Genomic DNA, 18,454 nt, shown 5'->3' on the forward strand with positions numbered 1-18,454 from the left:
CTACCATAGGGCAGTACAACCTGGACAGATCGCCAGTCTAACATGGAAGGACAAGCATTTGCATTCACACCAAAGGGCAGTTTTGAATCACCAGTTAACCTAACCCCATAAGCTACATCTTTGGACTGTGGGAAGAAGCCAGAGTACACAGCCAGAGAGAGCCCATGCATTACAGCAGTAAAAAGTGCCTAAAACAAGTTAAGAAGTTGTATAGTACTATCTTAATGTTCAAGCCTGAGTTTCAAAAAATTTCAACATAGAAACAAAGCACATGCAGTCAGCTCTGCATGCTGTAGGTCAAACTGTCAAGACATACGAGAAGACCCCTCCTAAAACCAGAGTGATGTCACCATGAAGCAAACTTTGACGGAGTCCCCCAATAACAGTGTGGTCCTCCTAAGTCACATTTGGGTGGTTAACACACACACACACACACACACACACACACTCAGATGTTATCCAGACTTGCACTTTGAAACAATGAAAAGGACCTACAAGCCACGGTCCATGTAAATCACATCACACCCAGGTGACTGCCAAACACACACACACACAGCATCCATAAAGAATGATGATAGATTAAATTATTAGTTCATTAAGTGGTACACTGGATTATATTTACCCTTTCAGGCTCTGGATGTTTCAGGTCCAGATCATTGTTTGGAAAGCTGTTTGGTTGCGGCTTTAGGCAGCTCACAGTCTTCTGAATCTGGCTGGTCTCAGTCTTCGTGTGTAACAGATAGAGAATGAATATACAGTGCATTTTTGAAGAGGCTTTTGAAACATTAAATAAACTGTATGAGAAAGATAAGTTTCAAGCTATTGTCTTTAAAATATTCACTGTCATGTATAGAGAATTTAAGGCCCTATGATTAAGAGACAAATAGTCAGTGTGATTTCTTTATTTTTTAAGCCATTGCTAAAGGAGTAAAACAATCACCTGTAGCAGCAACGAACTGTCACTAGGGCCCATTTATCTTCAAGGGACAAAATTTAAAATGAATCTAACTAAAGAGGCTACACAGCAAAATCTCCAGTGTTAAATTAACACTAGAGAGTGTCTATATGGGTCCACACAACACTGTTGAGTGTTGAATTAACACTTTTGACAGTGTTATATGTTTAAAAGTAACCTAGTCAGTTTTGAAGATTAACAAAGACTAACACTGAGCAGTGCTGATTTTCTAACACTGGAATATTTCTAACATTTTGAGTTATTTTCCAGTGTTAGAAAATCAGCACTGCTCAGTGTTAGCCATTGTTAATCTTCAAAACTGACTAGGTTACTTTTAAACATATAACACTGTCAAAAGTGTTAATTTAACACTCAACAGTGTTGTATTTAACACTCAGAGGTGTGGACCCTTATAGACACTCTCCAGTGTTAATTTAACACTGGAGATTTTGCTGTGTAGAATCACATTAAACATCAATCACTGTTAAAATTTAGAAACCGAAAGCCATTTTTTATTTCTGCATACCTGCTGATATTTTTTTAGTGCTTTTAGAGGGCTTTGATGTGGCAGCCATCACAATTGCCTGTTTTCCATTAGTACCTACCCCTGTTTTTCCAGTAGGTTATAGTACCATGTAGTTTTTCAGTAACTACTGCACCAAGGTTCCAAGTGATCCAAAGTGATCAGAAAATTTGACATAGACTGAATGCCACCAGGTGGCTGGTCAATGGTGTCACTCGATAAGTTATGAGTGCGCCTCCTTCGTGAAAATCCAAGCCATCATTTTTGAAACTCTGAAATGTTTGAAATAGCGACCAAAATTAACAGCGTGATCCCTGAATTGAACACTAAAGTATAGACTGAGCAGCAGGCATTTTGTCACCTTGACGTCCATGCTTGCTGTGGCATTTATATCACTGGATGCTCGGCTGCATTGCTATAGTTACCCCAGGCACAGTAGGTGATACTCAATTTCAGTGAAAAACTAGATGCCCTAAGTCACGTTAAGCCAATTTGAGTAGGTACAAATGTAAAAATGGCTTAGGGTATGCAATTTATCAGTTCCAAAAAGTACAATTGTAGAAATACCTTGCATCTCCAGAGCCAATCCGAGTCACCATAATTATAGTCTATTTCTTCGCCTGGACTTATGTCTCTGCTTGCAAATAAGCATAGATGGGGCTTTCCATTGATATTTAATATTTTCATCTTAGCACTTGGACTGATGTGGTTGTCGTTGACAAGTCTGCCTAATGACCCATCTTCTTGAGATGCATCCACACTGTGGGGTTAGGCAAAAAAGTATTAGCTTAACTAGTTAGGAAGCTTTTTTTTTCATAAATCAAAAGCAATGTGTCATTTAATCTTAATCAAACTACACTGATATAATACGCACCACCAGAGTTTTCCATCAAACTTGAATTCAAACATGAACACCTTCAGGCTGTCATGATAAACTCTGTGTCTCCGCTCACATTCTTCTTTTGTTATGAGTTTACCTCTGTATTCCAAAAGAAAGTCTCCTTTTTGGAATGGAACAGTCGTGAAAATGCCCCGACCTGAATTGCAGAGGCATACCAAGTGAGTGACAAAAGACAAAGTGACAAACTCCAAATCTAATCCAAACTAAAGACCAACTTACCTTTGAAGGCATTTATGTAGTGGATATCAAGTCCCAGTTTGTCCCTTCCAGCAGAAACATGACAGACTGCATCCTCCCGTGGAGGAATGCGTCTCCTTCGCATGTTCTCCTGTACGATTGGCTGTATTACCAAAGCATATAAAGTATTACGATTATCGTCATCATTGTCATCATCATCAGTAGTAGCAGAACTAGCAGTAGTGTAGTTTACAGCATAAACACAGCTGACTTATTCATAGTGCTAATTTATGCCTTCTTTTAAAATGTTAAAGGCCTAGTACTCAAAATGGCGACATGTGACATTTCTGTAATGGCGACTGCAGAGAGTGATACAAGTACTGAGAAAGCTTAGGCATCAAAACTGTAAGAAGTTTTTTCTTCAGGCATATAAATAAATACACGACTAAATACACTTATACCCTTGCTTTTATTTTAGGGCTGTCAGCAGAATGACAGACATTGGACAAACTGCCCGAAATTAGCTAACAGCGACATCAGGGATTTTGACTCAGACTGCGCTGGTTTAATTGTTAATCGCGTTAGTCGCGATGTCGGCATTAACACGTTTAAGCCACAATAATGCTTTAACACCGAGTAAATCCTAACACGGGTTAGCCCGCTTTATCGCGTTGACGCGGTTAGTCGTCAGCCCTATTTATTTACTCAATGACAAACGCTGGGGCCGTTTTACTTCTTCAAAGACTCACTAACAGTCCATAAAGCATAAATTAAACCAGTTTAATATAGGCCTGTGCACCTATAATTTCATATAGTATTAAAGTCATGGTGCATTTTACATTAAAAAAGGCTTACCTTTGTGTTTTTAATCCGTCTTCGTATTGCCGTCGACATACACTTGTTAAAGGGCACGCGCGCGAAAGTTGTGGCGCCGTTTCCTGTAGGTACCGCCTATATATATAGCCTACCAATCACAATGACTTCCGGCCGTGTGTATTGAAAATGTGTATTAAATTGCAGTACCTACACACATCCACTCTAACTCGAAACGTCGCTGTGCAATACACTGGAATACACAAAAATCAGGTGAGGGGTATAGGTGGACTTTTAAGAAAATCAGAAAATCTTTTAATTATAGTTTAATAAATGAATTTACACTACAGTTTAAGCAAATACAGGTCAAAAGATAAATAATGACCTCATAAGAAGTAGAAAAAATTATTATTTAGACACTTAAAAATGCATTTACAAGTCATGTTTTAGGGGGACACATGAATACACAGCAAAAAGTCGAAATGTCCCCGGAGCCCAGGTACAGCGCAGGTCAAATGTCAATCCATACCACATAGACGCACTCACACACACACACACACACACACACACACACACACACACACACACACACACACACACACACAAAAAAAAAAAAGAAGACTGGTGCTTAATCATTGGTATGATTATTTTGTTATTTCTTCATTAAATGCTACAATGCAATTGCCATCCCTTCATAAAGCATGATTATCATATGGGTTAGTATACAGTGCATGAAGGATGTTACTACTGTTAATCAAAGAAGAAATGAATGGCATCAGTCCATTTAACGGGTTTAAAGGGTTTTAAAAAGCAGATATTTGTCTGTTTCAGGTGGTTGGCAACACATTTTCCTGTGCTCTTTGTCCACTGGTGGGAGTGTCTCACCTGTGAGGTCAGCGGGGCAGAACTCTGCCATCAGCAACAGAGAGCAGAGAAAATTTAGATGTGCAACTAAAAACATGCTTGCCATGTAAGCCCCAAACATCTCTGAAATTGCTCTGCAAACTTCAGAGTACTTATACTTCAGGAGTCCTGTGGGTACCGTAAAGACTCATGTATGCAAACAAACCACATTTTTTTTTGCAATCTGATCCTTTTTCTCTTGGCTGTTTCCTTCAGGGATCACCACAGTGAATGATCCACCTCCATCTAACCCTATGCTCTGCATCCTCTTAACTCACAAGAACTAAATTCCTGTTTTTCATTTCACTTTCGCAAGTTTTTTTTTTCTTTTGTCCTGGATAAAAGAAATTTAATCATATATATTAATTGATATTAATTAATATCAATATTAATAATCACAAGAACCCTTAAGATGAGATAGATAAACTTGTCCCTGCAATACTGTGACAAATACTGTTGTGATAAATATGTAAGGAATTTGCATGTACTTACCAAAATAACACCATCTTCTTGAATAAACAGTAACACATAAGGGGAAGAAAATCTGCCAGAAAAGGAAGACAAATAAAAAAAAATAAACTTTAGAAAGACAAACAATTACCGTTTCCAAGCCATTAGTGCATTACTTCATGATACTCCCTTGTAACAAAACAAATCTTACTTGTGCCTCTGTGCAAACTACAGATGGCACGATACCACTTTTTTATGTCCGATACCGATATCATAAATTTGATTATCTGCCGATGCCGATATGAATCCGATATAGTGTATTTTATAATAAATAAAACTGTTTTTATAAATATTTTGCTGCATTTTGTATAAGTTCATACTCAGTTTTAAAAACAAAACATTAAAGCTATTCTGTTATACCTGTATGCAAAAAATACACTGCACCCAAAATATTTTATACTTCAGCAATACTGATCAACCTAAAACACTTACACCATCCTCCTTATTCAGGTATTCTAAACAGTACATAGAAATATTAAACTAACTAACAGGGCTGCCAACTCCCAGCAAAAATATTAGGAAACCACCCCGCACCCTCCGCCTGATAATGCTTAATTGACGTAATCTACTTTAATGCACAGAAATCAATTATTTTTCTATAATAATTTGATTCAACATTTTTCTTCAATACAGTTGCAGACAGCGCAGACAGCGTACCTTCCCAAAGGAAAAAGTGCTATATGTACTACTATTACTAGGGCATATATTAGACTTAATATTTACTACATACAATAATGGATCTCTATACATTTAACCAGATCACCACTTTGGTAGTAAGATTTAGAATAATTATTTATTAAAAGCCAGACATTTTAAATGAGAATAAGAAAGAAAATTATGTCTTTGTGTCTCCCTTTCCCTGTTAATGCCCTACCTGGCCCCCTGGCAAAACTTTGCTAGATCCGCCCCTGCACAGTTACCAGATGTCAGCTACATAGAAAAGGATCCTGGTGATATTTGTCTCTCATAAACAGTTCATAACTTCCCTTCAACTCATTCATGTGACCTAAAATGTAAACCTGTTTCTTCATTACCTGTTCAGCTCTAATGATTCAGTAAAAACTTCTCCTGGTTTCACCTTCATGTTTCCTTCTCACCACATATCCAAACTATCATGACCAGCAGCTATTACGGCTGTGGCTCCAGAAAACATAAGTGGATACTAGAAGTAATATTAAAAAAATTCTAGCAACAGCTTATCAAGCTTAAACGTGCTGCTGTTGTTTATCTGCCGTTTTCCTCTTTCTAGCGCAAACTGGGTGACTAACAAATGAGAGAGACTAGCGACAGAAAAGCCGATCACCTGATAATCGATCAGTTTCATGATTGAAGTAGCAACAGGAGAGGGAGGGGGGAGAATGAGGGAAGAAGTTTTAGCTGTTCAGCATGAAGACACCGAATAACTACAGCTTTGTGTCTTTTTTCATTCTAGCTGAAGTATAAAACAAATCGCTTCCTTTCCCCCTCAATACAAAACTCCGACAGCCAGTCCAGCTGTGGCTCCATACATCGGTTGTTAAGCTCAACATGGAAATACTATGCAAACATAAAGAGATGAACTTACACACTTGCTTTACTTCTCTGTGTTAGTTTTCTCTGAGATTAAATGCAGCGGTTTGGAAGCACGTAGCGAGGCTTTAAATGCTAAACCAGACCGCTGACAGGTCTTGCACTCAACAGCTCTATCAAGTGAAGCAACTTCTTTTCTGAGTTAATTTCAGTTCTGACAAACATCACTCTCAGTGCCTTTTGATCTCACATTTTTGGCAACCACTGAGTTATTCTCCTCCACAGTTTACAACCATTATTTTTTTCTGCACAAAAGACGTTGTGCAACGCCAATCCTACTTATTTCCTACTGCACCCCTGACTGTGCAGGTGCGTTCAGAAGCCCCCTCCCCCGCCCGACTATTCCTTAATGCCAATGTTGTGGCGGGAGGGACGATTTCTCAACTTAAAACTGCAGGCGACTGTACAGTGAACTTTACAGCTAACTACAGAGAAATTGCCTCGTTCCATAATTTGTTAGTACAAAGTGTGCCACAAGAACTAAGCTAAAAACATATGACATTTTAACGCATCAATACAATTACTCTTTTAATAGAGCAGTAGCTAATAGAGCACATAGCTAGCTTAAGTCAAATTCATGACAAAGTTCAGAGGTGTACAACTACTTAGACTTCTTTCTCCATGTGCACACGTCTTAAAGAGTCAACATGCTTTGACTGAGGTAAAAAAATAAAACAAAAACGACCGTAAAAGGTTTACTTACCGAAGCTAGACCACCTTTATATGAAGTTGTGCGATTAACTTGAGCCCGCTTGCAGCACACAAAGAGTCCGCTTCTTCAGTCCGCGTGCAAAATGGTGGCCTGTCCTAACGCATGCGCAAAATGGCCCAGCAGGAGGCTATGAAAAACATACTTAAGCATTTTGAGCTACATTTAATTAACTAAAATTAATTGGATTAAAACGCAGGAAATGTATTCTGGAGTTACTCGAATTATATATGTAGACAGGAATTACTCATTTGAATTGAAAAGATATACCAAAATATAATATGCTATATTTAAAAGGAGACAATATCACTTTTTTCAGTGCATGTGCGGCTGTGTGATATGTGTCTGTTTTTAGACGAGGCAATTAGAGGTAATTACAATGCGACCGTATCCACCGCCAGCTTTGCCTCGCTCTGTTCCAGCAGCTGTACCATGAGAGGCAAGCAATGATGCTTTTTTTTCTCTCCCCTCAACTCTCTCTCTTTCTTTTATCAGGTATCTCTTCATGGTTACAACGAGCCACATCACAGTGACACTTGAGTACAGCAGAGGGAGTCACATTGCCGCCAGGCGATTGAGACCGGAGAGAAAGGCAACAGAAGGAGAGTTGGCTGGGGGAGTGTTGAGTGATGACAGGCAAACAGGGAACTTTTTTTTGCTGTCTTTCCATGATTGTTCACTATTATTGGAGGCCATTGCGAGGAAGACAGTTGCAGTTAATAATTCCGATGATTTGCTTGTAAGAAAGCTATGGTTTCTGTCATAATTTGGTTTATACTGCATGAACTTGTCATATTTGTATCAGCAATGCAGAAATGGAAAGGAACTCTATGGATAAAGGCTATTAATATTATTCACCAACTGTTTTAAATGTAACCACTTTATTAGTTGAATTTCTAAAAACATATCACTAAATATCACTAAATATCACTAAATTGTTTTACATTTTAATTAAAGTCCGGTGCCACTAGATGGAGCGTCGATGGTGAAAAAAGACATAAATCTCTTACTCTTGGCCTTTTTGTTAACACTATTATCGCTAGTTCTTTTAAAGGTGAAAAATGAGACTGCGGATACAAGCAAGAAATGAGCTTTCTCTGAAAGGTGGACTTTCCCTGAGAATTTTTTCATAGTTTCATAGCTGTTGTCAAATACAGGTTAGTTAAAAATATGGCAAAAAAGAGAAAGAACAGAACTATATGGCTACTTTCCTGCTATTAAAGTTGATATCACTGAAAACAGGTACATATGAAAACCAAAACATAACCTTTACTTTAGACAATAATTATCCCAGCTACCCACAGGAGAGAACATATCGGCTGGCCTGGGAATGGCTCGATGTTTCCCTGGATCAGCTGGAGGAGGTGGGTGGCAAGAGGGAGGCCTGCGCTTCCCCACTGCTGCCCCCTCGACCTGACTTCAGGTAATTGAAAGAAAATGGCTGGATGTTTTATCCTTTCAACACAATGCACCACAGTTTTCAGTCGCATTATTTTTTTGTTAATTTTTCATTTTAGATATAGCTGAACAACTGTTTTGGTAACACATTTTCGGTTTGTGTTAAGTGTTTTTCTTCTTCGTTGTCTGTTCGGAGTGTTATGTGCATGATGTGAGGTGCCGCACAGTTAAGCGGCATGATTCATTATTGAAGAATGTCATTAATGGTTTAAAATGCCTTCTGAAATTTGACTTGATCTGAGTGTTTCTTAATTTTAGACTAGTTGGTCAGTCTATTTTCCCCCCCTTGTTTAGTTGACTAAGAGATAGTCATCAAGAACATCTCCTTTACTGTGATCTGACATTTCATGTAGCAACATCTTCCTCTGTGTAAAAGTTCCCATGCGTATCTTTTCAAGGTTTTACAGCAAGAGGATTATTTGTGTAGTCGAGAGTAATGCTGGCTCTGTAATTAGAACAACCAATATGGGATAAGAGGCATGATGGCAGAGTTTGAAATGCTACCTGTTGGCTACTGATGTGCAGCTTTATTTGTTACCATTTTATTATTTTCATTTCACAAGTAATCCTGGTTTTTTTCTACCATTAAATATTAGAAAAAAATCCAAGAGTTATCATAATTCAAGAGTTTACCAATATCCATATATTGTACAATACAGTAAAAAGCACTGATTCAGCCTTAATTTCATCAACGTTCGCTAGCAAAATAGGAAACAGCTGCTGCAATTTAATGAAACGTCCAAATATAAATAAAAATACACTGTGTAATAGGAAAGTTAAGCAAAATGCATATCTTGAAAAAATCAAATAAGTTTGAAAATCCATGTTTGGTATGATCACTTGAACTAATTGTTTATTATGGTTCTTCAGGCTTCTTGAAGACTATTCAAAGCGCTTTTAGTTTGTTGTGAGTGAACACAATGCTGGTTTACCCCTTGAGCTAGGGGCCTTTTTTGCTTGACAGGTCAAAGGTCAGTGTTAAGTGGCTTAACAAACAAAAAAATAAATAGACTGAAAATTAATGAAAAGGGAAAGAACACCTTGTCTTTGTAATTTTTGTGCAAACATATTTTCAGTTTTTGGCCTACTACGAGCCAAGATTTGAGGCTTAACAAGTTAACAAGTTTACAGGGTTCAAGGGTGGTTTGCTTTTCGCTGCGCCACCACAAATCCTACTAGAAATGGGCACTACCTGTAATGATCAGTGAAACAATCAAGAAGTCTAATGGGGCACAATAAAAAATATTAAATCTGTGTTAAAAGGAATAAAACAAAAGAAATCTGTGGTATCTTTTGGCCACAAAGAGAAGAACTCTTCTCCTTCACACTAATATTCATTCAGCTGTATATAAAAGACAACCATTAGTGTGTGAACTACTGTTCTGAAGCTTAGAGTTGGATCAGTATTGTTATATTTTTTCATTATAACCTTATAAGCCAATGATATACAGTAAATTTTATAAAGAGATCATAGTGGAATGTATATACAGAACTTCAACTAACAATGAAGCCATATGGAAGTAATATTTCCCTCTGAGGAATATCACAGCATATACTGTTTGTATCCAGTGTAATTCAGGATGCCAGGTATGCCCAGCGCCAGCTCACTAAAGCTCTTTGTTTCTGAATGACTCGTTAATGTAGAGGGAAAACTTGCATGCTGTGATGAAATGCTTTTTCTAGCCTGAAGCGTGTCTTTATACTTTTGAAGAGCTTGTAGAGAACTACTGTAAACAGTACTGCACTTGAAATGAGTTTGCTGAATAAATAATATATTACAAACATCAGTGTTCATAAGTAATGAACTGCTGAGGCTTCTAGCAACTCTTTTGAAGAGCTACTGGGTTTTTTGTTGTTGTTGTTTGTGGGGATTTTTTTTTAACTTTCTTTTTAAACCGAATCACCACTGAATGATTTATCCATTTCATCCAGTGGTGTTGGGAGGAATCAGAAACTTTTTAAGACCTGGGTTTTTCTTTTATTAGCCATTTTGGGCCATCAATAGGACAAAAGACACTGTTTGGGTTTGTTAACTTTATGGTGGAAACACCTACAGTGCTTAACAAATTTATTACACCAACACAAAATGGATGTCTTATGGTACAGCTGCCCTAAATTAACAAATTGTTGGTAACTACTAAAATCTTTTTTTTAATGTTTTTGTAATAGTTAATCCACTAGCATGTGCAAGCCCTTTAGCTGAAATCATATTTTTAGAAGTACAATATAATTTTGTTATCCATGAATTTTCAAATTTACTTCAAAGCAGATAAAAAAATAGAAAAGATGTTCTTATTGTTTGATTAAGATGCCAAATTAGTTATTTTATTGCATTCCTGAATATATATGCATTCCTATATATGTGTGTGGCTGAATATTTGATTAAGAAGTCAATTGTGCCGGCTCAAATCTGAATTCAGTTTGGTATTTGCCTGATGGAATAGAGTAGAATAGAATAGATTAGAATAGAATAGTTACATTTAACCAAGACACACTCAAATACACAATTGACTTTAAGTAATTTGACTATGTTCAATTGATTCATGTAATTTTGGTACATAAGTACAATATAAACATTTAAATGTAATGGAACTTACTTCAGTGGTATGTGTTTAGTTTATACACAGCCATATTTTCCTTACTCAAAGATATTGCTTCATGTTTATGAGGGCCATGACTGATTTTTTTTTGCATACAGGTGGCCTAATAAATTTGCTAAGCACTGTAAATGCATCCCTCACTGCTCTGTGTCTCTTCATAACATCTGTCCCAGCAACACCGATGGTGGCGTCATCAAAACATGGGTTAAAAAGCAGAGATGGAGGGGACTGACTTGAAAAACAAGATGAAAAGGAAAGCACGTCTATCACTGATGTGCTTTAAACATCTCTGTGCATCATTGCTTAAGTCAATTATTCCTGTTTGATGATAACTGAGCGATAAAACCATCAGTCTGTCGCTTACCTTGATTATTGTCATTCCTCATGAGTGATAAACATTCTAATAAACTCATGCCATCCAGCTAATGCTACACTAAAGTGGTTGCACAGCTGTGAAATAGATGCACTACGATAAACACAAGAGGCTCACTGATACAAGGGAAACATTAGAGTTTGTCTTGAGAATGTGGATATAATTACTTTTAATGATTGAAGGGGAATTTAGTAATCAGCTATGTGAGCCTGAGATAGTGTTATATAGAGATGGACAGTTCAGGATGGGTTTTGTGGCTTATATTTTACAAGTACTGTGTTATTTATAATGATTTCTTATCTTTACACAATACACCACTAAAATAAACAATAAAATAGATGAGTTAAAAAGGAACTGAAGTTGGTTTTAAAAAGTCTACTGCATTCAGACTCACCCTATAGCTGTGTGGGAAAATCCCAGTAGATCCGCTGTTTCTGAAACGCTGATACCAGCCCATCTGTCAACAACAACCATGCCAGGTTCAAATCACTTGAATCATCTTTCTTTCTTGCTCAGGTTGAACTACAGCAGGTCGCCTCGACTGTGTTTGCATACCTAAATGCATTAAGTTGCTGCCAGTTAGCTGATTTGCTAATTAGATATTTGTGTTAATTAATACTTGAACAGGCGGGAACTAACAAAGTGGCCGAGTGAATGTATATTTTTCTCAGTTATTTACAGGTGTTTTGGCTAGAATATATATTCTTTGTCCGTTGGTTATAATAACTTTAAACATATTTAAAGCAGCTATGCTAGTATGTTGGCATGTCTATGCATAAGCATCCTGTCAAAATGATGTTGAGCTATATGTAACTGATGATGTAACTGGGCTTTATTGAGTTAACAAGTCTATCTGATATTATGAAATAGCAAACTCTAACTGTAATTACATTAGAGAGATGAATTCATGTAATTCAAATCCCAACAGCACAACAAACTGCTCCAGAAATCTGCTAATATTGCAGTTCACAGTGTTTACAATATACTAGCATTTACACGTCCTACACGGCCTGCATGTCCATGTCCTGCTAAGCCACATCCTGAGCTGCCTAAAACATAGACTGTACTGCTATGTCGCCGCCACAGGACCTGCGGCCGGCCAGCTGAATTACTGTTTTGGACTCTGTGAGCTCGTGTTTTGTTGGGTAGTTGGACACACAAAAAAAATCGCGCACTGTGGATTATTTGCACCTTTGTATTCATTTCTCTATTAATAAACGCCCTGTCTTCACACAGGAAGTCCTGTGTTTGGGTCCTACTTCTGCCTACCTGACATTAAGCGTGCTATGCTACAGTTTCCAGTTTCCTGCTTGAGAGTCTCTACTCTGTATGGGTTTCTTCCAGGTCTTTATTAAAGTATGAAGTGTCTGTATGATGCTAACAGCACGGTATCCAAACAGAAATGCCATATTTATATGGCACCAGCAGTTCATCGATTAATTTACTCGTCTCATGCATACTTTCATATACATTTCCCCTAAAATTAAGCAGAATGTTTTTTTTTTAAAATATCTTCAGAAACACTGCCAACAGTTTAATTATTTTTGGCTGCACAGCAGGAGTTTGTAATGCTTGACTAGTCAGCAACCACTCATTCAGGGTTAAACTGTAAGCTTAAAAAATGTAAATATGTATAAATGAATCATAACTACTACTTGACTTGTATTCATCAGACTGATATTCCCATAACAATAACTTTTATGTGAGCAGAGAGAGAACTGCAGGGTTCAGCTAACTAAGGTTCAAAATATTCATTTCAGAGAAGAAAGATGAAAAAAAAATAACCCTCATAAAAAATCTGGAAAGAATTTAAGAAGCTAACTTTTGAGGACCCCCGGGGCTTTCTGACAGTTCAGTGAAAAAAGAGGAATACAAGGTGTCTGCAGTGTTTTCATGACTCTGTTCAGTCTGCAGTCTTGACCATCCACTTAAAGAGAAAGTCTTCTTTAACGCCCTATAAAAGAGACTGCCTCTCCCTAAATTATGCATCCATCACTCCAAAGTGCTCTTTATGAATTTAAGTTAAATAACTAACAGCAGTAAATATCATTTGTCTTCATCTGGAGAACCCTTGGAGGGTTTGGAATGTAAACAATAAACTGCATAAAAGTGATTATGGCAGGTTTGTCAAAGGCAAAGGGAATGCTAAATCCCTGAATGGTTTATATTTACATTTCCACAGCTTCCTAAGGCTTAACGTTTAACATGAGAGGACAGAAGCACAGGTTTTGTCAGATTATAAATATTATATGTAGGTGAGACAGGATAGTGAGGGTGAAGTGAGCAGTTTTCTAGTTTTTGTTTGTTTGTTTTAAACTTAAATGCTACGGGAATATGTGAGAAGAATAAAGTTAATTCCTACAACATAAGTTCAGGACATAAGCCATCAGTTGAAACCTCAGCAGTGTTCTGAATTTCTTGGTATACACAGAACAAATATTACAACTTGTCTACAGTTTTGATAAATGAAGACACTTTTGCCAAGTCTCTTGTTTTGTGTTTTTTAAATGACCTTATACTGAATCAAACCAAAGTGAAGGGCCACTCTCTTTACATGCTGGAGGAGAGCCAGCATGCATTATCTATGCATGCATGCATGTAAGTGGTCAAAACTCAGACTTACAGATAGCAATCCAAACATGGTGGGAGGACTGGAACACCAAACTTCACAACCTTCACGGGATGAATTTGAATGAAATATGTCCTTTCATGATTGTTCTGGAACCATTTGACTGAACCTTGTATGTACTAAAGATGTCATTTAAAAAAGAAACAAGAACGATGGCTCCACTTCCATCCCCAAAGACACTAACATCTGCCTAGGTTTATGAAGAGGAATAACTTACCAGGAGCTGGCAGTGAATGAACAGCTGTCCCTTTTTATGGCCTTACAACAGGAAGCAACATATGTGCTTGTGATCATAAATTAATAGAATATAAATTGAGCTCTCTAAACTGATAAAAAATGAAGTAAAAAAAAAAAAGCTGAAAGAGTTGAGCTCATCCACTTGAACATTTCATTAAACTAAGGAGTTGAAGTTGTTCAGGTTGTTGTTCATGTAAGTGTTAAATAATAGTCTCAATAAGTTCTTATCAGGTGTCTGAGTGAAGAAATTGAGGCAGTTGGCCTCTGTAGAGGTTAAACAGCTGGCCACACCTTTTCCACAACCATTCACAGCCTCACTGGCCCAGCTTCATCAAATTTTCTTGTATGTGTAGTGGTCTACACAAACAGTCCAGAAACAAAAAAAAAGATAATGTTCTTGTACTGTTTCTGTAAGACCCCATTCACTTCTTTTATTTTATGGTGTCTTACATCTACACTCACTAAACCCTGTATTAGATACACCTTGCTACCAGGTTGGATCTTCTTTTGCCTGCAGAAGTACCTTCATTCTTCATGGCACAGATTCAACAAGATGCCCAAAACATTCCTCAGAGATTGTTAGCCTTCAAAATAACATGATAGCCTGGAAGTGCAATTAGGATAATGCACATGTAGTAGCACAACAGGTAGTAACATTTCATAAAATTTTAATACTACCTTTATCTCTTTAGAACAATCATCTTTAGTCAGCCTAAAAGCAGCGATTTTGACATTTGGGGCGACCGTGGCTCAGGGGGTTGGGAAGCGTATCTGTAACCGGAAGGTCGCCGGTTTGATCTCGGGCTCTTTGTCCTGGTCGTTGCGTCCTTGGGAAGACACTTTACCCTACCGCCTACTGGTGTTGGCCAGAGGGGCCGATGGCGCAATATGGCAGCCTCGCTTCTGTCAGTCTGCCCCAGGGCAGCTGTGGCTACAACCGTAGCTTGCCTCCACCAGTGTGTGAATGCGAGAGTGAATGAATAGTGGCATTGTAAAGCGCTTTGGGTGCCTTGAAAAGCGCTATATAAATCCAATCCATTATTATTATTATTGTCTTTGGTGCTACTTGATTTGCCATTACCTTTGAAATGTAAACAAAGGCTGGATGATACTTTACAAGCTAGTGATGTACTCTGGATTTGTGAGCACAAGCATATGGGTGGAAAGGAACACTCATGGGCTGGTTAACCTAAAATCCAAGTTGTGTCATGATAAGCTGTGTGGCAGGATAGGTTAGGACCCAAACGCAGGACTCTTTAATGTAAAACTTACCTGAAAGTGGCAGCTTTGTTTGCTGGAAAAAATGAACTAAAAACAAAATACATGAATACTAAAGAAACAAACATAAACCAAACATAAACTAGAACTAAGAAACTCCTGACTGGTCATTAATCACTGGACAAGACTTGACTTGACATGACTGGGGAACATGGAACTCACATGCCACACACAGCTAACGTGGAGAACAACAAAGAGTGGAAGACTGAAGGCCTAAATACACATGCAGGATAACAGGGGGATTGGGAACAGGTGGAAACATGGCTGGGAAGCAAAACTGAATACACTAACATAGGGCACGAGACAGTCAAAGTAAAACATGACACATGCAAAGACACGGATTTGACACTGAGACAACGAGACGTGACTGACTGGGGAGACAGAGGGAACATAGTCTGGACACAGGAGATGCACAAAGATTGAGACAAGAGTGACTGGACATGAAATGTGGATCACAGGGAAGGCACAGTGACCAAGACTAAAGACTGGAACTACAAATATAATACAAGCAGAAAACTATCACAACCATCACTGACACTAAACCAAGTAATATTAACTAAACTCAAAAACACATGAATCTGGTTCACCGGAACCAGAACCATGATGAGTTCAAATATTGCAACAAAAGACTTGTAGTGCAGGAGTACTGTATGTCCAAATTCAGCACCAGAATTAGGTAAAAGCATATCACTGCTGTGCACATGACACAAAGTGCTGTAGAGGATGACCCTCACCTGTTATTACCATAATGATAAAGGTATAGCACAATTACGAGGGCACATTGGATGGACTGAGGTCATTACAGGCAATACTAAACGTACAGACTTGCTTGAAATAATAAAATACGTTACTGTGCTCCCTGATTTCCTAATCAGGAAATGAAACTCTTTAACACAGTGTGCTGGATCCTGATAGGGAGCATTAGCATAACTGAGCACACTGGTGTTTCACCACACTGGGTGACCTGTGTAACTCCCAAAATTTGGCACCAGGTCCCTTTGTAATAATGAAAAATTAATAATAAGTTAGAAATAAAGTAAGCTAATAGTCACTGACTTTGTGAACAACTCCTACATCAGATTTGAGGTGATAATCATTTATCAGTTATTAGAACATTTTTGTACTACTCCTCCCATATGAATAATATTAATAAGCCCTGGTCAGAGGCGATCTGTCCAGTCATAACAGGGGCACCAATGCTAATCTACCCTGGGGCACCAAAAAGATTGGGCCTGGTTCTGCTTGATTTAATACATTGTTGACCTGTGGTTCCAGCAACCCTATACTGGAAGTCTGAATTGATTCTCTGTCTAAAGTCCAGTCTATGATCTTATGGCTATTACCCATACCTATAGGCATGGGTAAGTATCATTTTAAACATGAAAGGCTGGATGTTAAGACCTTAAGGTAAGCCGGGGAGATTTCTGTCTCTCTCTGTCGCACCCAAGTTAAATTTCCACAGTTTTCATTCTTTAGGGTCTGACTGGTGCTATTTTAATTACATTGTGTGGTTATGGCCTCATTTCCTGCAACAGTTTAATGGCATTGACTAGTGAATCAGGACCAGCTGTTTATCTTGATGTGCCCAATACCCCAAATTTGCATAACAGTAGTGGATGGAAACACACCTCAACTCATATTTCATTTTTGCCGATTTTCTCATTTGGATCAAAACGTTTTTAATGCAAATTTGCAAAGAAACTGTATGAATTTCAATTAGCCAGAAAAAAAAGTATAAATGGAGATTTATTAAAAAACTTCAAGTCTGTTGGTCAGGACTGAGACTGATAAAGCACGGAGCTTCCAGCCCGCCCATACGCACGCAGACAGTGTAACACATTTGGGACGGGACAGCGTGAACCTCTCTTCCTAATTAATTCCCATTTTCATCCCGGATCTGATTGCAGGAAAAGAAGGATGCGAGAAAGGCTGCCCTCTTCAAAACGCCTAATGAGCTTAATCGACCACACTCTGCAATCTCATTTAAGCCCGTCTCCTCGCCCATGAATTAAACTATTACAAAAACCTGCTTGAACCTTACTGGCGGCTGCTTAATCACATAAAATCACCCTAATCCTGCATGTCGGAGAGAGAGCATGCAGAGGAGTGTTGCATCCTGGGCACTCACGCCTCCGCACATTTGAGTCTATACTGTATGTGTTTACATGTGGCCTATGTTACAGCGATGTCACGTTTGTGTGTTTCAGCGCGTCGCTGTGAGCTCCATGACAGATAACTGGAGTGTACTGTACGGGCAAAGGATCAGAACTCTTGTCACATCTTCATTTTCTTGTTTCCCCTTTGGGGATACAGTGTTTATTGTCTGTTTGTAGCCTCTCTTGCACATTGCCCCACCACTCCACCCCACCCCGCCCACCCTCCTTCGCCTTTGATGCCCCCAGCAAGCTTTGTTTCAACAAAGCCTGTTAGCTGATCGTTCAATTTTCTGCTCTCATCTTCTCAACCCCCCCCCCCCCCCCCCCCCCCCCCCCACACACACACACACACCCCTGTTCTCTTCATCTCCTCTCCTCATCTTTGCCAGCTCGTGTTTCGGTTCTTCCTCGCAGCTCCAAAGCATAGAGAGACAAACGACACAGGGTAACTGTCAGTCTGATGAGGATAGAGCACAAATATTAAAAACACTCTATGTTCCTGCACCCTACTCCTTCACTTCTTCGTAAATGAGTTGCTCATGCAGTCTACATTCTTTATTTTTGTTCATGCTCCACTTGTGTCACATGGCGTGGGTAGTATGAGTGGTTCATTAAAAAAAATAAAGGCAAAGTTGACATTTTGGTAGTAAATTTTATTTACAG

The 18,454-nt window shown here is 38.4% G+C and overlaps 1 protein-coding gene across 1 annotated transcript; it reads right to left on the reverse strand.

The window, feature by feature from the left end:
* Positions 1 to 1,408: 1,408 nt before the first annotated feature.
* Positions 1,409 to 7,222, reverse strand: LOC146550496 (histone-lysine N-methyltransferase set-1-like). The gene is made up of 6 exons (XM_085260647.1): positions 7,055 to 7,222; positions 3,412 to 4,816; positions 2,599 to 2,719; positions 2,353 to 2,515; positions 2,046 to 2,238; positions 1,409 to 1,750 (listed from the first exon to the last, which is right to left on the reverse strand). Exons 2-6 carry the CDS (start codon positions 3,448 to 3,450, stop codon positions 1,640 to 1,642), a joined length of 627 nt encoding a protein of 208 aa, XP_085116773.1. The 5' UTR covers positions 3,451 to 4,816; positions 7,055 to 7,222; the 3' UTR covers positions 1,409 to 1,639.
* Between the last annotated feature and the right edge of the window lie 11,232 nt (positions 7,223 to 18,454).

This window comes from Mchenga conophoros, linkage group LG20 (genome assembly GCF_057382185.1).
Source record: "Mchenga conophoros isolate Kocher_MC1m ecotype Shallow Benthic linkage group LG20, M_conophoros_male_GT1.1, whole genome shotgun sequence".
Lineage (NCBI taxonomy): Eukaryota > Metazoa > Chordata > Actinopteri > Cichliformes > Cichlidae > Mchenga > Mchenga conophoros.